Source organism: Chiloscyllium plagiosum, unplaced genomic scaffold (assembly GCF_037043375.1).
Source record: "Chiloscyllium plagiosum isolate Xiang-an unplaced genomic scaffold, Cpla_swu_hap1 HiC_scaffold_34, whole genome shotgun sequence".
NCBI lineage: Eukaryota > Metazoa > Chordata > Chondrichthyes > Orectolobiformes > Hemiscylliidae > Chiloscyllium > Chiloscyllium plagiosum.
Window position 1 is genome coordinate 11293005 of NW_028270172.1, and position 19971 is coordinate 11312975.

At 46.0% G+C, this 19971-nt stretch overlaps 1 protein-coding gene across 2 annotated transcripts in view; it reads left to right on the forward strand.

The window, feature by feature from the left end:
• The window catches only part of slc6a20 (solute carrier family 6 member 20), a 52642-nt gene extending 43700 nt beyond the window's left edge, over positions 1-8942 (forward strand). For both annotated transcript variants that reach the window (XM_043719588.2, XM_043719589.2), the window contains exons 10-11: positions 1984-2149; positions 4264-8942. In XM_043719588.2, the coding sequence (XP_043575523.1) occupies positions 1984-2149; positions 4264-4401 (304 nt within the window). In that variant the 3' untranslated portion in view covers positions 4402-8942. The remainder of the gene's footprint in view (positions 1-1983; positions 2150-4263) is intronic.
• Positions 8943-19971: the final 11029 nt, after the last annotated feature.

Genomic DNA, 19971 nt, shown 5'->3' on the forward strand with positions numbered 1-19971 from the left:
GGAGAGGCTGAACAGGCTGGGGCTGTTTTCCCTGGACCGTCAGAGGCTGAGGGGTGACCTTTTATAGAGGTTGATAAAATCATCAGAGGCATGGATAGGATAAATAGACAAGGTCTTTTCCCTGGGGTGGGGGAGTCCAGAACTAGGTTTAGGGTGAGAGGGGAAAGATATAAAAGGGACCTAAGGGGCAACCTTTTCACACAGAGGGTGGTACGTGTATGGAATGAGCTGACAGAGGAAGTGGTGGAGGCTGGTACAATTGCAACATTTAAAAGGCAGCTGGATGGGTATATGAGTAGGAAGGGTTTAGAGGGATATGAGCCAACTGCTGGCAGATGGGACCAGATTGGGTTGGGATATCTGGTCACCATGGATGAGTTAGACCAAAGGGTTTGTTTTGATGCTGTATATCTCAATATGAGTCTAAATAAATGTGGAACTGAAAGCTGATCACAGTTATGATGACCATGAGACTTTAGTCAAGAGTCACTCAAGTCTACCTGGTTTGCAAATGCCCTCTTTAGGGAAGGGTATCTTCTATCCTTACTCATGTGACTTCAGTAACTCTCCGCAGCTGAATGCTGCTCCCTGAAATGGTCCAGTAGGGCACACCATTTGTGAGCTGTTAGTAATGGGTTACATATATTGGGGTTTACAGGGATATGTGCATCTCTTGTCCCAGACAGGAGTGTGTCAGATAGCCCACAGAGCACAGAAGGGTCCTGCCTTTTTAAAAACAAAACAAATTACTGCAGGATTTTTAATGTGCAGAGATTTACTTCGTGTGACAATGTCAGGAGAGGGGTCAGTAATAATGGCATAAAGACTGTGGGTAGATTTGTCACTCTCGACACGCACTGAGAGTGAATGGTAAAAAATAACTACTGGCAAATTGGAGGCAAAAACAGAAAATTCCAGAAAGTCTCAGCACACCTGACATAGTCAGACAATCAAAAGGATAAGTTCACAGCCAAGTTATGTAGCAACACAAAAGGAGGAGCTGGGGGTGGGTCATTCACCCCTCCAAGCCTGTTCCACTATTCAATAGGATCATGGCTGATTGCCCACCTCAGTCCCCTGTTCCTGCTTTCTCCCCCAAATCCTTTGATCTAAGAACTCTAATCAAACTCCCATCTTGAAAACATTCAATGTTTTGGCCTCATCTGCTGTTCTGTGGCAGGGAACTTCACAGGCTGCCCGCTCTCAGTTCTAAATCGTCTACCCCCTATTGTAGCTTCCCTACAGAGTGGAAACAGGCCATTTGGCCCATCTAGTCCACAACCACCCTCTGAAGAGCATCCCACCTAAACCCACCACCCCCACCCTATCCCTGTAACTTTGCATTTCCCATGAATAACCCATCGAGCCTGCCCATTCTGAGACACTGTGGACAATTTAGCATGGCCAGTCCACCCAACCTGCACATTTTTGGATTGTGGGTGGAAACCAGAACACCCGGAGGAAACCCAAGCAGACGCGTGGAAAATGTACAAATCTCACACACACAGGCCCCCAAGGCTGGAATCGAACCCAGGTCCCTGGCGCTGTGAGGCAGCTCCTTTAGACTGTGATTGCTGATTCTAGAACCTTTGAACCTTTCCCAACCGAACCTTGATTTGATTAAGGATTTTTGACTTGAAAACAGTTGATATGCCTTCCCTTCTCAGTCTCCAGACCAATATCCATCAGCCTCTGTCCCCTCCAATCAGCATGACCAATGCAGAATCTCTGGACTCTGATCACATTGCTGGAATCTTGCTGTGCGGCAATCCATCGCTGAGTTCCGCGCATCACTGCAGTTTGAAAGTACATCATTGGGGCTTCAAAGCATTTTGGCATGTCCCAGGGAGGCGAGAGTTGATATAAGAATGCAAATTTTCTCTTTCTTTTATTTTCTTTGGAGAATTAATGCCAGCTTCATACATTAGTGATATACACCATGTTCCATTGGCCAGTGACTAATTGCAAAAGTATTTCTTGCAGATTTCGGAAAGACATTGAAAAGATGATGGGACGCAAACCAAACTGGTACTGGGTGGTCACCTGGGTTTTCGTAAGCCCTGTTTTAATCATAGGTCTCGTGATTTTTTACATTGTTGACTACAGCATAACAGGAACACTAACGTACACTGCCTGGAATGCAGCTGAGGTATGTGCATTATCTGATTTGCTTTAGCTGTGCTCAGGTCCAAGCCTTTGATATCACTTGACTGTCGACTGCATTCAGGCGACTGAGAGTTGCAGGCACAGCAAGGGTCAGGCTGCACAGAGGTAGCACGTCGATTCTCCCCAATTCCCTGCTGCACCCACTGCATTGAGAACGGCAACCTCCGGGCTCCACAAGGGGTGGAGTGAAAAAATCCAGAAGGGTCCCAGTTGGTAGCCACGCCGCAGCTAAAGCTGGACAGCAAGTACAACACCGAGACCCGGGAATGTGCCACATCTCTCCGCTGTCTGGGACAATGAATGGGAGTGTCCTACAGACTGGGACGATGCTCTAATGTGTGATGGGGTCTCCTGCGGGTGAACTGAACAAAACTCTGTTGGATGAACAACCTCAAAGTTGCAGTTGGCCACAGACATCCCAAGCATTCAGTTGTCCAGAGGCTCTGTTTGGTTGCTGCTGAGATGACCAGGGTAGGGTGGGGGGTGTGCACGGGTGGTGGGGGAACAAGAGGGCTGTCCATTTGAGAAGACTGGTGCGAGGAATCCTGCTGAGTGTGAGCACTCGTCATGTCTGAGCCAGACCTGCGGGACATTAAAGGCTCTGCACCCAGGAGTGAGAATTTAGATGATCATCCCATTTTAGTATGAGCATTGAGGAATCCCAGCAAGAAGACCAAGTGGGCCGAATGGCCTGTGTCTGTGCTTTAAACCGTATGTGCAGCTTGAATGTGTTGGACAACACCTTAAGGAATCAGATATTTACCCTTGCCAAAGGGATATTCAGACGAGGACGTCACCAAGTAGATGTGTTTAAGGAGGGCATGTTGTGTTAAAGTGGCAGCACAGGAGCAAAGCACTTGTTTTGTGAGGATCATAGAAGATTGAGGCTTCTACTGTGCCATTCTCTCTCTGACTGATTTTGAGGACCAGACTCCACTGTTCATGGCACCCAGCACATTCCCAGGATCCAGCACGTTCCCAGGACCCAGCACATTCCCGGGACCCAGCACATTCCCAGCATCCATGGGATCTCCGAGTGTGACATGATTTGACTGGTGACTGGCACATCCCTCTGCACATTGGCACACTCGTCAGTTCGAACGTCAGAACGCAAGGCTCCTTTGGGATGGGGCTGTGAGATTTTATGTGGGACATGCAGGGTGCGATAGATGACTGTGTTGCTTTAGCCAGAATCAACAAAGGACTGCACCCAGCTTACTCCTACCTCGATTTGCCTCCACGGGAGCATCTTTCACTGTCGCCGGGGTCAAAATCCTGGAGCTTGCTCCTGGAACAGCACTGTGGCGGCGGGGGGGGGGGGTTGGTGTATCAGATGGACCGCAGCAGTTTTCACAAGGTGGCTCACCACCACCTTCTCAAGGGGCAATTAGGAATGGGCAATGAACGCTGGTCCAACCAGCCACACCCATGTCCTGCGGGGGAAATATAAATTCAAATGACCAAAACAAAGGGATGCCACTCCCTCTATCTACAGATTGCAAACAGCACAGTGCAAAAGATCCTGCCCCTCACCTGCAGGATTGGCTGGAGGTTATTCTGGTGCACTCGTACCTTTTGAGATTCCGATCCTTTAGAGACACCACCTTAAGTGAAGACAATTGTGTCAGCATATTCGCTGTCAGAGTATTCCCTGCTCTCGTGCATGGTGACCATGATAAAGAGCAGCAACAGACACACCTGCCTCTACAAAAGTGGTGACTGAGTGGACCATTGATGTCCCCAAGTGGCACTTAACGCTGTCCAGGCAAAATCTGTAACGGGGCTCTTTGTCTGTCTCTCTCACATGTATGTATTGTGTAACATGCTAAGCCCTGGGCATTTAGACTGGAGCTGGAATCTGGGCATTGCTGTTGATTTCCTACAGTCTCTGTAAGCATCACTCCCTGTCGGAGGATGCAGTTGTGAAATGACCCTGTAGCTTTTTGACCGAATGGTCTTCTGTTAACTCTTATGGATTAACTAATATGTGGCTGTAAGATTGTAAATGATCTATGATACATGAATTGTATTGTACTCTGTGTAATCTGGACTGTGTACATTATTTCCAGGCACTCGCTATAACATTATATCTTACAGGGGCATTCGGTGAAGCTGGAATATCCTCCTTACGCTCTGGCTGTTATTGGACTCCTGGTGTCCGTTTCCACAGTTTGCATTCCTCTGGCTGCATTAGTTACATACATAAAGAAGAAGCTCCAAAGGGAGAAATATTAGGGTTAAAACGCTAACTTGGATGCCAAAAAAAACCAATACCCTTAAAAGTCCATCCCTTCTAAGCTCCTTGAACAAATACCCTATTATTGTTTTAAATACGTTTTTGATCATATTTTTATTACAAACCACACGTTCAAGAAAATGTGAAGGATACAATTTCTGAAGAAGGGTGCTTTTTTTTTCTTTTTTTTTGAAAGAAAAGGAAGATGGTATTTTAAATGTTGTTCTATCCCTAGATCAACAAAAGGGAACTTTCCCCACACCCGAGACAGGAGCAGCAACCGTTTGTTGTAATTCTTGGATTTAACCAGGTGGCAACCAAGTAAATGCACCCACCATTTCAGGTAGCTCAATAAATTAGCTCCTCATTGATCCACCTTTTTTTTTTTTGCTGATTTTTTTTTCAAAAGATCTGATTTTTTGAGTCTTCAGCCAGCTTTTTGGTCACTTTGGTGATAGGACTCTTGCCATTGATAACAATTTGCAACTTGTACCACTCCCATCCCCTAAGATACAGAAGCATTCTGTGTTTATGTGTAGCAACACCTAGACGTCATCTTGCAGTCAGAAATGGCATTGTGGCATCTGATCATCTCCAACCAGCGTGAATCTAACCATCTCCCTTTGATCTCCAGTGGTATTACCTTTTCTGAAGTCCCCCAGCATCAACATCCAGGCTTGCTACTGATTAGAAACTCAACTGGACCGGCCATGGAACGACAGTGGTTACGAGAGCAGGTAGAGGCTAGGACTTGTGAAGTAACCCATCTCCTGATTTTCCCCAAAGCCTGTCCACCATCGACAAGGCACAAGTCAGGAGAGTGATGGAACACTCCCCACTTCCCTGGATGGGGGAATCTCCAACAACACTCAAGAAGCTTAACATCATCCAGGACAAAGCAGCCCGCTTGATTGGCACCACATCTACAAATGTCCACTCCTTCCACCACCAACGCTAAGTCGCAGCAGTGTGTACCATCTACAAGATGCACTGCAGAAACTCAACAAGACTCCTTAGATGGCACCTTCCAATCCCGTGACCTCAAGCATCTAGGAGAATTAGGGTAGAAGATACATGGGAGCACCACCACCTGCAAGTTCCCCTCCAGGCAATGCATCATCCTGACTTGGGAATATATCATCGTTGCTTCATTATCGCCGGGTCAGAATCCTGGAACTTGCTTCCCGAGCAGCACACTGGGTGTAATCACACTACATAGCGATTCAAGAGGGTGGTTCTCCATTACTTCCACATGCTCTTCGGCAGTGGATGCTAGGTGAGCCAGTGACACCCACATTCCAAGAAAAATTTCCAAGCATTCGCTCGCAACTTTGAAACGCTTTGCGAAGACGTTGCACGATGGAGTTTTTGGGCGTTTGAATCGAGTCAGTATTTTTGTTTTTTTTTAAAAGACTGTCTTGGTTAAGTCTGACCAAGTTTCATTATGATGTTTCAATGCTGAAACCTATGTTTAACAACACCGTTCCTGCTCTAATTGGTGGGGACTGTACTATTGTTGGAGTTCCAACTGATCCAAACAGAATTGACAGACCCAACTGTCATTGGCTACTGAGAAAAGATAGCAGAGTAATTTGAATTTTGTCTTTTGGTTCCCAAGCCGACTGTAATTAGGAGGCCTTTGTGTGGAGCCCTGTGAGTCTGCATGATAATGTTTCAACACTTGTGGTTGACAGAAAGGTTGTTAAAGTAGAGAATATAATATACTGTAAATAAACTGTTCATAACTGGACGGATCTATGCATCTATTCATTGCAATTTGTAATAAATTTCTACTTGTAACATTTCAAAATTGGTTGTTTTAGAAGTGGCAATGGAATCTAATGGATGCATTGTAACATATTTTGGAAATTCTATATATCGTAAGATTTAATTGTGTACACTTATAAGTAAAACATCTTCTGCATGGGGTGTTTGAAAATGTGGGTTATGGTACTGTCAAAAATACATTCTGCTTTTGAGGGGGGGGGGGGTGGTCTTGTAGTTTTTCCAAACGCAGGAGGGTCTGGAGCCAGTGCTGCTATCAGCTGGAAACCAAACTGGGACCTTTTGGCACTGGAGCTGAATGTCCCTGAGCATGCTGCTAAAGCCGGGTTCCCAACCCGCTGTACCGTGGGGAGGGGGGATCCAGGATCCAGCAAGAGGCTGAGGGAGTCCGTCTGAACAGCTCACAGACTGGGAAGAAGAACAGGTCCCGAAACTGCAGTGACCCGTGCTCCAACTTTCTCCTTGTCTGTGCCTTCTGCTTGAAATGCAGAGCAGCAAGATGTCTGACCGCCTGCCGGAATCGGACCCCTTGGGGGAACATGGGGTGGGTGGGGAGGATGGGTGAGGATGTGGGTGATGGTAAAAGGGAGATCTTGAGCACTAGAGCCCCAGTCTACAAGCTCCGAAAACCACACGAGGAGGCTTCCAGGCCCAGCCTCCAAGAAATAAGACAAATGATGGCCCTTAATCAGTCAAAGTAAAAGGCAGTCATCCACAAAAGAGCAATGGTTAGTATTGGGATTCCAATGCTTTGAATTAACAATAAATTAAATGAGTGGTGCACTTGTGGCACAGTGATAGTGTCCCTGCCTCTAAGCTGGAAGGTCTGTATGCAAGTCTCACTTGCTCCAAATGTGCATCATAATATGCCTGAACAGTTTGATTGAAAATATCTAACTTAATTGCGTTTTAAACTCATGCAACAGACTACAACAAACCATAAGGCATTTCAGCACAGTGCCTGAGATACATTGCTACTTTGAGTAGAATAGCTGAAGCTGTATTTAAAGCCTTACTCAAGAAGAGGATGCATCTGCCTGGTATTGAAGATTGTGAATGAATAACACAAACTCTTTTATACCACTGCGTTCCCATCCTCTCTACAGCTTACTTGAGTGGTTAATATTCATAAAAGAGTATGATTAATGTGCTTATGATTCTAATGTCATATGGAGTGAATCGATGAAATGCATTGTATTTCCAGTTCCTAGTTAAAGTGTTATTTTTTTCGACATTTATTTTTGTAATGTTACAAGCTGGGATAAGGCAGATTGCCCTGATTGTAGACTGTGGCTGAAACCAATGACAAACTCGCTTCCACAGCACAATCCAGTCATGTAGCTGTTAAAAATCAATCCTTTGTCTGAGATGGTAACTTTTTTTAAATGTGAACTTGTTTTCGAATCAAATGGTACATATGGAGAAACCATTTGTACTTTCTTCCGAAGAAGACTAGCATTGAAAAATTATGGAACAAGATAATCAGTAATTCTGGACTAGCATTTAGACATGTAATTAGTGTAAGTGATTACAGCTTAGTTAAATAGTGGTGAAACTGCTTCTTCAAGTTCACTATAAATGAATACCTCCTCAGCAACTGAAGTTATTCCGAAATGGATATCAAAATAAATTCTCAGTCGTCTGTCTATGGATTCCAAACAATTTCCTGGTAGAATGGATCGTGTATTAATGGGTCCAACTCTTAATATTTAATAGTAAATAGTTCATCTTTCACTGGCTCATGCTATTTTGTAAAATAAAACAGCAGATGTCACATACATATCTGTGACAGGATGACCGAGCATAAGTTGGATCTAACAATGCAAGTGTTTACTGCAAACTATTTGTAGTAAGTATTGATGTTACTGGTCAAGGGTCAGCAGTTAAGATCAATATTGGACTCAGAGGAGCTGCATCCTTCTGTGTTCAGAATTTATAGAATGCTTACAGCACCTTTTCGCTCACTGAATATGTGCTGGCTCATTTCAAGAGCAATTTAGATCTCACTTCCTTGAATTTTTAACCTGTAGCCCTGCAATTGTTTTCCCCTTTAATTATACGATTCCCTATTGCAAAGCCGTGTCGTTGTAACTTGCCTCCACACTCCCAGGCAATGCAGAAGCCCTAGCCCAGTCCTTTCCCACAGTTACCCTGTTTTGAGACTGAAAGTTCCCCCGTCAGGGGTGAGAGCAGGTGGGGGTGGGAACTATGAGAGCAGAGCTCTCTCGGGGCTGGGGGGTGAGTGAGACCGTGATGGGTCAGAACTCGCGAGCCGACTTGAGGTCCCTCAAACCCCAGCACCACTTTGGGAACCATTTTTCCTTGTTCCCTTCGTTAAACACTGAGCTGCTCTCAGCCTGGCAACGGATAGCAGACTCGCTGTGGTGTAACGGTGCAGAGGAGGCCATTCACCCATCCTATCCATACCAGCTCCTTAAACGTGCGTCGTTACCCAGTGCCCATCTCCTGCTTTCTCCACGTGCCCTTGCACATTATTTTTATCCAGATAATCACCAAATTTTCACATGGTTACAGCCAGCATGTTGGGAAAGGTCCTGACATCAAAACTCAAAAGACTCGACTCTCTAGACCCGCCAGAACATGAGGATTCCCACATCAGGGTTTAAAACATTAAGAGGATTTCAAACTGTTAACATCTCATTAATTTTTACAATGTTGTGTAATTCAGTGGTGGACAATGTTGTCTTTTCCTTTGTTGTCAAGTCAACATTTAATAAAAAGTTACTGTGCTACCTTTTGATGTGTCCGCTCAGTTTGTTCAACTTGTTTCCTGCCCTCCTGTATATAAATTCTTGTTTCTTATAAATTCTGTGCCCTATGTATCCTGCCCCACTAGCTCCTTAATGAAGGAGCAGCGCTCCTAAAGCTTGTGATTTCAAATAAACCTGTTGGATTATGACCTGGTGTGTGACTGTTGACTTGCTCCTGTATAGTGGGACTCGGATCCACCTAGTGGAGATGGTATCACTCAGCAAGTAACAGGAGCAAATTTGTGCAATAACTTGCCCAGTCCCTGAGAAGGTCAGGGTGGGATGAGATGTACCCCAATTCCTGAAGGCTTTTCCAGAGCCATTTCATGAGTGTTAGTTGGGTCAGGATGGGATTTCCACCTCCCCCCCACCCTTCCCATTTAAGGGCCTGGGATCTGCTGAGTGCTGTGGTGACAGCAGTGGTCACTGCTGAGACTTCAACCGGTTGCACAGTGTCAGGAAGACAGGATGGAAGATAAGTCTAACAGAACGGGCGTGTTGGTAAAGGGATACCCTGGATGTAGGGCAAACGGGGCACCAAGGGGTTGGGGTAGGGGGAGGCAGAAACTTTAAAGGCCAGGTTGCAAAGGCTGAGGGCATAACCACGTGGGCTGGACATTGGGATTAAATGGTCTCCTCACTACACCCTCTTTAGGAATGGAGACTGTGAAGTGCCCGGATACACTTGCTTCCCATTACCCTCCTGAGCTCTTCTCCAACACCAAAACATGCAGCTGGGCAGGTGACAGCCTTTAACTGGCGACTTGAGGACCTCATTTAGAGTGAGGGGGAAACAGCCTAAGCTCAGTCTTGCCCAACTCCTCCCCCAATGCCGCTGACAGGTGGGTAGGCAGGCAATGGGGCACCCAGAGAATTTTACCGGTCAACTTTCCCTTTCCCCTGTAACCCTTGACTTCCTCGTCAATCGAAAATCTGTCCTCACTCGTTAAATATCCCATCCTGCTCTGGAGGTGGGATTTCCAAACACCAACGATTCTCTGGGAACCTCATCCACATCTGAAATGAGACACCCCTTTCATTTTGAATCTTAGATTAAGATTCCCCATCACCTCCCCTTCAGGAGGGAAACATCCGCACAGAATCACAGATTCCCTCCCGAATTTTAAACCTTGCTTATAAAGGCCTTTCTGATTACATGCTGTACCTGCAGGCCGCTCCCATGAGGGCACCCAGGTTCACTTGGTACGAGCTAATCTCACTGCTGGGCATCAAGTCACTAACCACCCCAGAACACACTAACATCTGTATGGTCATTTTTCCAGCCACTCTTCCCCCAGGCAGAATTAAATCTTAGTGCAGTTTCATTTTCACGAGGGGGTTGCCATTTCCGAACGTGCAGTGTTTGAACGAGGGGCTTGCTGTTTCTGGGCGAGCATGCTCTGCCGATCCAGCTCACAGCCCAGTTTCCTCCACACTCTACCCCCTCCCCAACCTCAGTCCTTCTAAAGGTGGAGTGGCCTCTATCCACTGCTCAATAATCTGTGTGAAAGCATCTGCGTAACAGCTCCAGAGATGTACGTCAGAGCTGTGTTAGATAGGCACTGCCTTCAGGAAAGGCAGAAATAGAAGCGATTTTTAAAAAATTATTTTTGTTTTTCTTCCTGGCTGTGAATTCCATGGTTTCCCACTTCCCTCGCCATGCTGTAGGGAAGAGCTGAAGGTGTTAGTGGTTGATTACATACAAGCCCACTAGATCCAGATTTGTCAAATTTCCCAGCACTTGGCCTGTAGCCTTGTATACCTTGGCATCGCAAGTGCACATCTTCTTCAATGTTGTGGGGTTTTCTGCCTCTCCCACCCTTACAGACAGGGAGTTCCAGATTCCCACCACACTCTGGGTGAAAACATTTTTCCTTAGATCTCTTTCAAACTTCCTGCCCCTCACCTTAAATCTATACCGGGCAAAAGTGAGGACTGCAGATGTTGGAAACCAGAGTTTAGATCAGATTGGTGCTGGAAAAGCATAGCAGGTCAGGCAGCATCCGAGGAGCAGGAAAATCGACGTTTCGGGCCGGACCCCTTCATCAGGAATCCATACCCCCTCATCATTGATCAAGGGGAAACATTTCTTCCTATCTCTTCCGTCTTTGCCCTTGACACGTTTATACATCATGTCCTCCTCTCAGTGTCCTCTACTCTAAGGAAAGCACTACAGTCTGTCCAATCCCTCTTCGTTACTGAAATGTTCCACCCAGGCAACATCCTGGTAAATCTCCCCTGCGCCCTCTCCAGTGACACAACATACCTCCTACAATGTGGAGTCCACAAGTGCACACAATTCTTTAGTTGATATTAAGACTGATTGTCTGGGAACCTGAGTTCAATTCTGTTGACAGCACCTTGGGGAATTGAAATTTGAAAAACAAATCTGAAATATAAAGCTAGTTATAGCCAGCTCCATTGTAAATCTTCGGATTCATTAGTGTTTTATACAGGATGGAAATCTGCCATCCTTACCCAGCCTGGCCCACGTGTGACTCCAGGTCCATAGCAAAGCCACTTGACTCTGAACAATGGCAAGTGAAGTTAAATCCTGGAAAGGGTGGTGTATTTTTGGGAAGTCTAATAAAGCAGTGGAGAACATAATGAATTCCAGGACCCTGTGTAATACTGAGAACCAGCAGGACTTGAGGTCAATGCACATAGATTCTTGAATGCAACAGGACAGAACAATACAAGTTCACAACATATTTACAGAGCAGAAATGAGTCAATGAGACCAAGAATTAGAAATAGGTCTTTTTTTATAGATATGTTAATTGAAAATTTAACATATTTTTACAAGTTTACAAATAAAAAAACAACTGCCGCCGCGACATTAACCGCCTCAACCTGTCCACCCCTCTCACCCACTCCAACCTCTCACCCTTGCAACGTACAGCCCTCCACTCCCTCCGCTCCAACCCCAACATCACTATCAAACCGGCAGACAAGGGAGGCGCGGTGGTAGTTTGGCGCACCAATCTTTACATTGCTGAGGCTAAACGCCAGCTTGCGGATATCTCCTCCTACTGCCCCCCTTGACCATGACCCCACCTCCCATCACCAAACCATCATCTCCCAGACCATCCATAACCTCATCACCTCAGGGGATCTCCCATCCACCGCCTCCAACCTCATAGTCCCACAACCCCGCACCGCCCGTTTCTACCTCTGCCCAAAATCCACAAACCTGACTGCCTCGGCCGACCCATTGTCTCAGCCTGCTCCTGCCCCACCGAACTCATCTCTGCATACCTCAACACGGTCCTGTCCTCCTTAGTCCAAGAACTCCCCATCTACGTTCGGGACACCACCCACGCCCTCCACCTCCTCCATGATGTTCGCTTCCCCGGTCCCCAACGCCTTATCTTCACCATGTTCATCCAGGCTCTATACACCTCCATCCCCCATCACGAAGGCCTCAAAGCCCTCCGCTTCTTCCTTTCCCGCCGTACCAACCAGTACCCTTCCACTGACACCCTCCTTCGACTGACTGAACTGGTCCTCACTCTGAACAACTCTTTCCAATCCTCCCACTTCCTCCAAACCAAAGGAGTAGCCATGGGCACCCACATGGGCCCCAGCTATGCCTGCCTCTTCGTCAGATATGTGGAACAGTCCATCTTCCGCAGCTACACTGGCACCACCCCCCACCTTTTCCTCCGCTACATTGATGACTGTATCGGCGCTACCTCGTGCTCCCACGAGGAGGTTGAACAGTTTACTAACACCTTCCACCCCGACCTCAAATTTACCTGGACTATCTCAGACTCCTCCCTCCCCTTCCTAGACCTCTCTATTTCTATCTCAGACGACCGACTCAACACAGACATTCACTATAAACCGACCGACTCCCACAGCTACCTAGGTTACACCTCCTCCCACCCTGCCCCCTGTAAAAACGCCATCCCATATTCCCAATTCCTTCGCCTCCGCCGCATCTGCTCCCAGGAGGTCCAATTCCAATACCAAACAACCCAGATGGCCTCCTTCTTCAAAGACCGCAATTTCCCCTCAGACGTGGTTGACGATGCTCTCCACCGCATCTCCTCCACTTCCCGCTCCTCCGCCCTTGAGCCCCGCCCCTCCAATCACCACCAGGACAGAACCCCACTAGTCCTCACCTACCACCCCACCAACCTCCAGATACATCGGATCATCCTTCGTCATTTCCGCCACCTCCAAACAGACCCCACTACCAGGGATATATTTCCCTCTCCTCCCCTATCAGCGTTCCGGAAAGACCACTCCCTCTGCGACTCCCTCATCAGGTCCATACCCCCTACCAACCCGACCTCCATTCCCGGCACCTTCCCCTGCAACCGCAAGAAATGCAAAACTTGCACCCACACCTGCCCCCTTACTTCCCTCCAAGGCCCCAAGGGATCCTTCCATGTCCATACAAATTCACCTGCACCTCCACACATATCATTTACTGCATCCACTGCACCAGATGTGGCCTCCTCTACATTGGGGAGACAGGCCGTCTACTTGCGGAATGTTTCAGAGAACACCTCTGGGACACCCGGACCAACCAACCCAACCGCCCTGTGGCTGAACACTTTAACTCCCCCTCCCACTCCGCCAAGGACATGCAGGTCTTTGGCTTCCTCCATCGCCAGACCATGGCAACACAATGCCTGGAGGAAGAGCAACTCATCTTCTGCCTAGGAATCCTCCAACCACAAGGGATGAATGCAGATTTCTCCAGCTTCCTCATTTCCCCTCCTCCCACCTTATCTCAGTCCCAACCCTCGAACTCAGCACCGCCTTCTAGACCTGCAATCTTCTTCCTGACCTCTCCGCGCCCACCCCCTCTCCGGCCTATCACTCTCACCTTAACCTCCTTCCACCTATCGCATTCCCAATACCCATCCCCCCTACCTTTTATCTTAGCCTGCTTGGCACACCCTCCTCATTCCTGAAGAAGGGCTTATGCCCGACACGTCGATTCTCCTGCTCGTTGGATGCTGCCTGACCTGCTGCGCTTTTCCAGCAACACATTTTTCAGCTCTGATCTCCAGCATCTGCAGTCCTCACTTTCTCCTAATAACCAAAATCTATCAAACAAAAGAAGAGATACCGAAAAGAAAAAAAAGACAAAACTCAACTAACTACTAATCTAACCTACAACTAACCAGAGTGTATAATTAAATCTCTTACATTACTCAAGAAAAGAAAAAACGACGAATAACACAGAAATTGAGTAGTAAAATGCATGCTCGGAATGTGTTAACATCAGATCGTAACAAAACCCGTATTCGTGCAGGATTCCTCTCTCAAGGGGCCCCGGACCAGCCAGGTTCGTTGTCTCAATTAGATAAAAGCCCTTGATAGAACGGTCGAAATATCTGTATCTGTGTAATTCAAGAAGGTCTGCAATATTTTATAGAATAATTCCGTTTTTTTGGTGCACCATGTTTGTAAGGAAGTCAGGGGGAATATATTCCATGATTATTCTATGCCATTTCGAGAGTCCAGGAGGGCCCTCAGCCTCCCAGTTTACCAAAATATGTTTCCTTGCACAGAAAGAGAGAATGGAAAATAATCTCTTCCCGTGCGTATCCAGGGAGGGTGAGCTCGAAAATCCCAAAACGAGAGATACTGGATCCACTCTAATTTCCGTTCCCAAGATTTCTGTCAGGGCATTTGCTACTTTAGTCCAATATTTACGGATCTTATGACAAGTCCATAAGTAGTGTACAAGAGTGCCCACCTCTGTTTTACATTTGGGACACATTGGAGATGCTCCTGCCTTAAATTTTGCCAATCGGTCCGGTGCTATACGGGCCCTGTGAAGTATCTTCAACTGAATGGTCTGGGTTATGTTGCAGATGGAGATTTTTCTGGCATTTTCCCAAATGTCATTCCACGTTTCTGTGGAGATTTTCAGCCCCAAATCCTGATCCCATGTTTTAAGCAGATTGTCCATATCTTCCAATACTTCATCATATAATAAATGATAAAGAGTGCTGACCGAAGGTACCCCCATTGGCCATAACACTCTACGTTCTCTGTCTGATTCATAAAGACTACCTAATAGCGTAGTCTTCTTCTGTATGAAATCTCCAATTTGGAAGTATCGAAAGACATCACCATTAGGTAATCCAAATTTCTGATGCAGCTGTTCAAAAGACATCAGGACCCCTTCCTAAAACAGATCCCCTAAACAGGAGATACCCCTGGATCTCCAGAGTTTGAATGTGGCATCTGTAAGCCCCAGTTGAAACCCCCATGCCCCCACTATCAGAGTATAGGGGGATGTTTTATGTGAATTGCCCTCATTTTGTCGCATTATGTTCCAAGCTTTAATTGTATTTAGTATTATAGGGTTTTTACAATGATCCGTGATGATTTTCCTCTTGTCTGAAAACAAGAGGTTAATAATTGGGCATTTTACTTGAGAAGCCTCGATGTCCAGCCAGATTGATTGCGGGTCAGACAAGACCCAATCGGCTATGTAGCTTAATAGGGAACTTAACTGATATTTCCTAAAATCTGGAAAATCCAGTCCTCCCCTTGCCTGTGGAAGCTGTAGCTTCCTCAGCTTAATGAGGGGCCGTCTGTGATTCCAGATGAAGGAACCCAGCCAGCCGTACAATTTACGTATTGCCAACCTCGGCAGCATCACCGGAATCATTCTCATAGGGTATAGGAGACGGGGCAGGACGTTCATTTTAATTAGTGCTATTCTACCTAGCCAGGAAATTGGAACGTCTCCCCATCGCTGGAGGTCCTGCCTTACCCTCTCCAGTAAATGCACAAAGTTAGCCTTGTATAGCTGGCCAAATACTGGGGTGATAAAAATGCCTAAATATAAGAAACCTTCCAGGGACCACCGAAAGGGAAAATGGGATCCGTCCACTAAGTGGGGTGTCATAGCAAGGCCACCCATTGGCATAGCCTCCGATTTTGAAAAATTAATTTTATATCCTGAAAATGCACTAAATATATTAATGACTTGGATTAAGTGAGGCACAGACATCAGGGGATTACTGAGGAATAGGAGAACATCATCTGCATATAGGGTAATTTTATGTTTACCTGTACCAATCCTCGAGGCCGTTATATTAAGGTCAGCCCGTATAGCTTCTGCAAGTGGCTCGATTATTAGCGTAAATAGCAATGGCGAGAGAGGACATCCCTGACGGCAGCCCCTACCCACACTGAAGCTATCCGAGCCTAATCCATTGGTAATCACAACTACTTTGGGATCATTATACAGTGTTGAGACCCATTTGGCAAACACCTTTCCAACGCCAAACCTTTCCAATGTGTAAAACAGATATGACCGTTCAACCCTGTCAAATGCCTTTTCCGCGTCTAATGAGACTACTACTCCTGGTATCTTTCCCTGATGGCAGGCAGAAATAGGTTTTATTGTTACATGTACTCAGGAGTACAGTGAAAAGTATGCAAAGTCGCCACTCTCCAGCACCGTCTTAAGTACAAAACCCCGAACTTTAAAACAAAACTATCTTAGATACAAACATCCTCCTATTCCTTGTTATCTAATTACATCAACAAGGGGCAAAGATAAGATGAATAGCAAAGATCTTTTTTTGGGTTAGGAGAGTTCAAAACTAAAGGGCGCACGTTTAAGGCGAGACAGGAAAGATTTAAAGGGACCTGAGAGGCAACTTTTTCACATAGAGGGTGGTGCATCTATGGAATGTGGGGGAAGTGGTGGAGGCACACACAGTTACAGCATTTAAAAAGCAATTGGATAAGATACACGAATAGGAAAGATTTAGAGGGATTTGGGCCAAATGAGGGAAGTGGGACTAGTTTAGTTTGGGAAACTTGGTCAGCATGGACGAGTTGGACCGAAGGGTCTGTTTCTGTGCTAGGTGACTGTATGAAAGAAACGGGATTTTGATGACTGAAAACTGGAGTGTGGCAGTTAGACCAGAGAAGAATAGGTCAGAGCTGTGTACGTTTGTTTAGGATAGCCCATGTGGAATCGAGGTACCTAGCCCTGGATATGGACCTGGACACTGGGAGATGGGGTGGGGGAAGGAGTCAGATTCCATTTGAGATGATCAACTGTGGAGAAGGCTGTCCGTAAAAACCCCTTGAAACTGACAATTTCCTATTGGAAAGATGTTGTGAAACTTGAAAGGGTTCAGAAAAGATTTATAAGGATGTTGCCAGGGTTAGAGGATCTGAGCTATAGGGAGAGGCTGAACAGGCTGGGGGCTGTTTTCCCTGGAGCGTTGGAGGCTGAGGGGTGACCTTATAGAGGTTTACAAAATTATGAGGGGCATGGATAGAATAAATAGACAAAGTCTTTTCCCTGGGGTTGGGGAGTCCAGAACTAGAGGGCATAGATTTAGGGTGAGAGGGGAAAGATATAAAAGAGACCTAAGGGGCAACTTTTTCATGCAGAGGGTGGTACGTGTATGGAATGAGCTGCCAGTGGAAGTGGTTGAGGTGGGGACATTAACAACATTTAAAAGGCATTTGGACAAACACATGGATAGGAAAGGTTTAAAAGGATATGGGCAGGGAAATGGGGTTAGAGTGGATGGACATTTTGTTCAGCATGAACCAGTTTGGGCCAAAAGGCCTGTCTCTGTGCTGTAGGACTCTATGACTCTGGTTGGTTGCACAGGATATTGCAAAGACTATGAACTCAGACAACATTCCTGTAATAGCATTGAAGGCTTGTGCTCCCAAACTGGACACTTCCCCAGCCAACCTGTTCCAATACAGTTACAATACTGGGCATCCACCTGCAAAATTGCTTGCTTATGTCCTGTACAGAAAACAGGACAGCCTGACCCACTACCACCCATCAGTTTATTATCATCAGTAAAGTGATGCAAGGTATTATCAACAGCAACTGAGTGTGGTATCACTTGTGTATCCACAAGGACTCTTATCAATTTTTATAAATGCACCATTGAAAGCATCCTATCTGGATACATCACAGCGTGGGTTTGGTAACTGCTCTTCCCAAGAATACAAAAAATTACGGAGAGTCCTGCACATACCCAGTCCATCACACAAACCAGACTTCCATCCATACTTGCCACTGCCTCGGGGAAGCAACCAACATGATCAAAGACCCCTCCCATCCCAATTACACACTCTTTCACATCTTCCATCGGGCAGAAGATATAAAAGTTTGAATAAACGTACAAATAGCTTCAAAAACGGCTTCTTCCCGGCTGTTATCAGACTCTTGAATGGACCTTTCAAATATTAATTCTGATCTCTCTCTCTGCACCTTCTCTGCGGCTGTAACTCTGTATTCTGCACTCTGTTCTGCTACCCTGATGCACTTTGTATGGTACGATCTGCCTGTAGAGCATATAAACAATACTTTTCACTGTATCTTGTTACATGTGACAACAATAAATCAATCAATCAATCAAGGAGTCATCACAATCAATGGGAATCAGGGTCAAATCCATGGGTTAGAGTCATATCTGGCACATAAGGAGATGGTTGTAGTTGTTGGATGTCAATCACCTGAGCTCCAGGACATCTCTGCAGGAGTTCCTCAGGGTAATGGCCCAGGCCCAACCATCTTCAACTGCTTCCCTCCATCATAAGGTCAGAATGGTGACCAATGATTGCACAATGTTCTGCACCCTTCACAGCTCCTCACATACTGAAGCAGCAAGGCTTGGTCAATACCCAGACTTGGCCTGACAAGTGGCAAGTAGCAGTCACACCACAAATGTGTCAGACAATTACTATCTTCAAGAAAGATTTGAGCCATTGTCCCTTGACAGTCAATGGTATTACTATCACTGAATCCTCAACTAACAGCATCCTGGAGTTACTATTTACCAGTAACTCAACCAGAATGGCCATATAAATAATGTGACTTAAAAACAGGTCAGAGGCTAGGGGACTTGCAGTGAGTAACTCATCTCCTGACTCTCCAAAGCCTGTGCAACATCTACAAGGCACAAGTCAGGAATCCGGTGGAATACTCCCCACTTGCCTGGATGGGTGCAGTTCCAACACCACTTGAGAAGCTTGACACCATCCAGGATGAAGCAGCCCGCTTGATTGGCATTACATCCATAAGCATCCACTCCCTCCACCACCAATTCTCAGTAGCTGCAGTGTGTACCATCTACAAGATGCACTGCAGAAAGTCAATAAGGTTCGTTAGGTAGCACCTTCAAAACCCACAGCCACGACCAACTAGAAGGACAAGGGCAGCAGAGAGATGGGAAGTCCAACAACTACAAGTCTCCCTCCACTGAGCCACACACTATCCTGACTTGGAAATAAACCACCATTCCTGCAGTGTCACTGAGCCAAAACCCTGCAATTCCTCCCTAATAGCATTGTGAGTGGAGCCATGCCAAACTGGCTGCAGTAATTCAAGGTGACAGCTCACCACCATAAGGGCCATTAGGGATGGGCAATAAATAGTGGATCAGCTGGCAATGGTTATGCCTCATGAATGAATTTTAGAAAAAAAGAACAAACATTCAAACTAACACAGGAATAGGCCATGTGAACACTCAAGTCTGCTTCACCTTTCAATTTAGATCATGGTGTGATCTGTTTATGTTTGGAATTCCACATTCCCAAATACTGCTAATAATCTCGGATTCTATTGCCTTACAAGAATCTATCAACCTTCACCTTGGGAATATTTAGTGACCCCACCTCCACTGCCTTCTGAGGTAGAATTTCAAAGTTGCATACTCTCCATGAGAACAAAATTCTCATCTCTGTCCTCAAAGGATGACCATAATTGGAAATCAGTATCCCCTAGTTCTGGACTTACCCACAAGAGGAAACATCTTTACAATGTCATAGAGATGTATAACACAGAAACAGACCCTTTGGTCCAACTCGTCCGTTCTGTCATTTGTCATCTAATCCCATTAGCCAGTATTTAGCCCATAATCCCTCTCAACCCTTCCAATTCATTTACACATCCAGTTGCTTTTTAAATGTTGTAATCGTAAGAGTATAACAGGACCTTACCAGATGGGCCGAGGAATAGTAGATGAAGCTTAATTTAGAAAATGTGAGG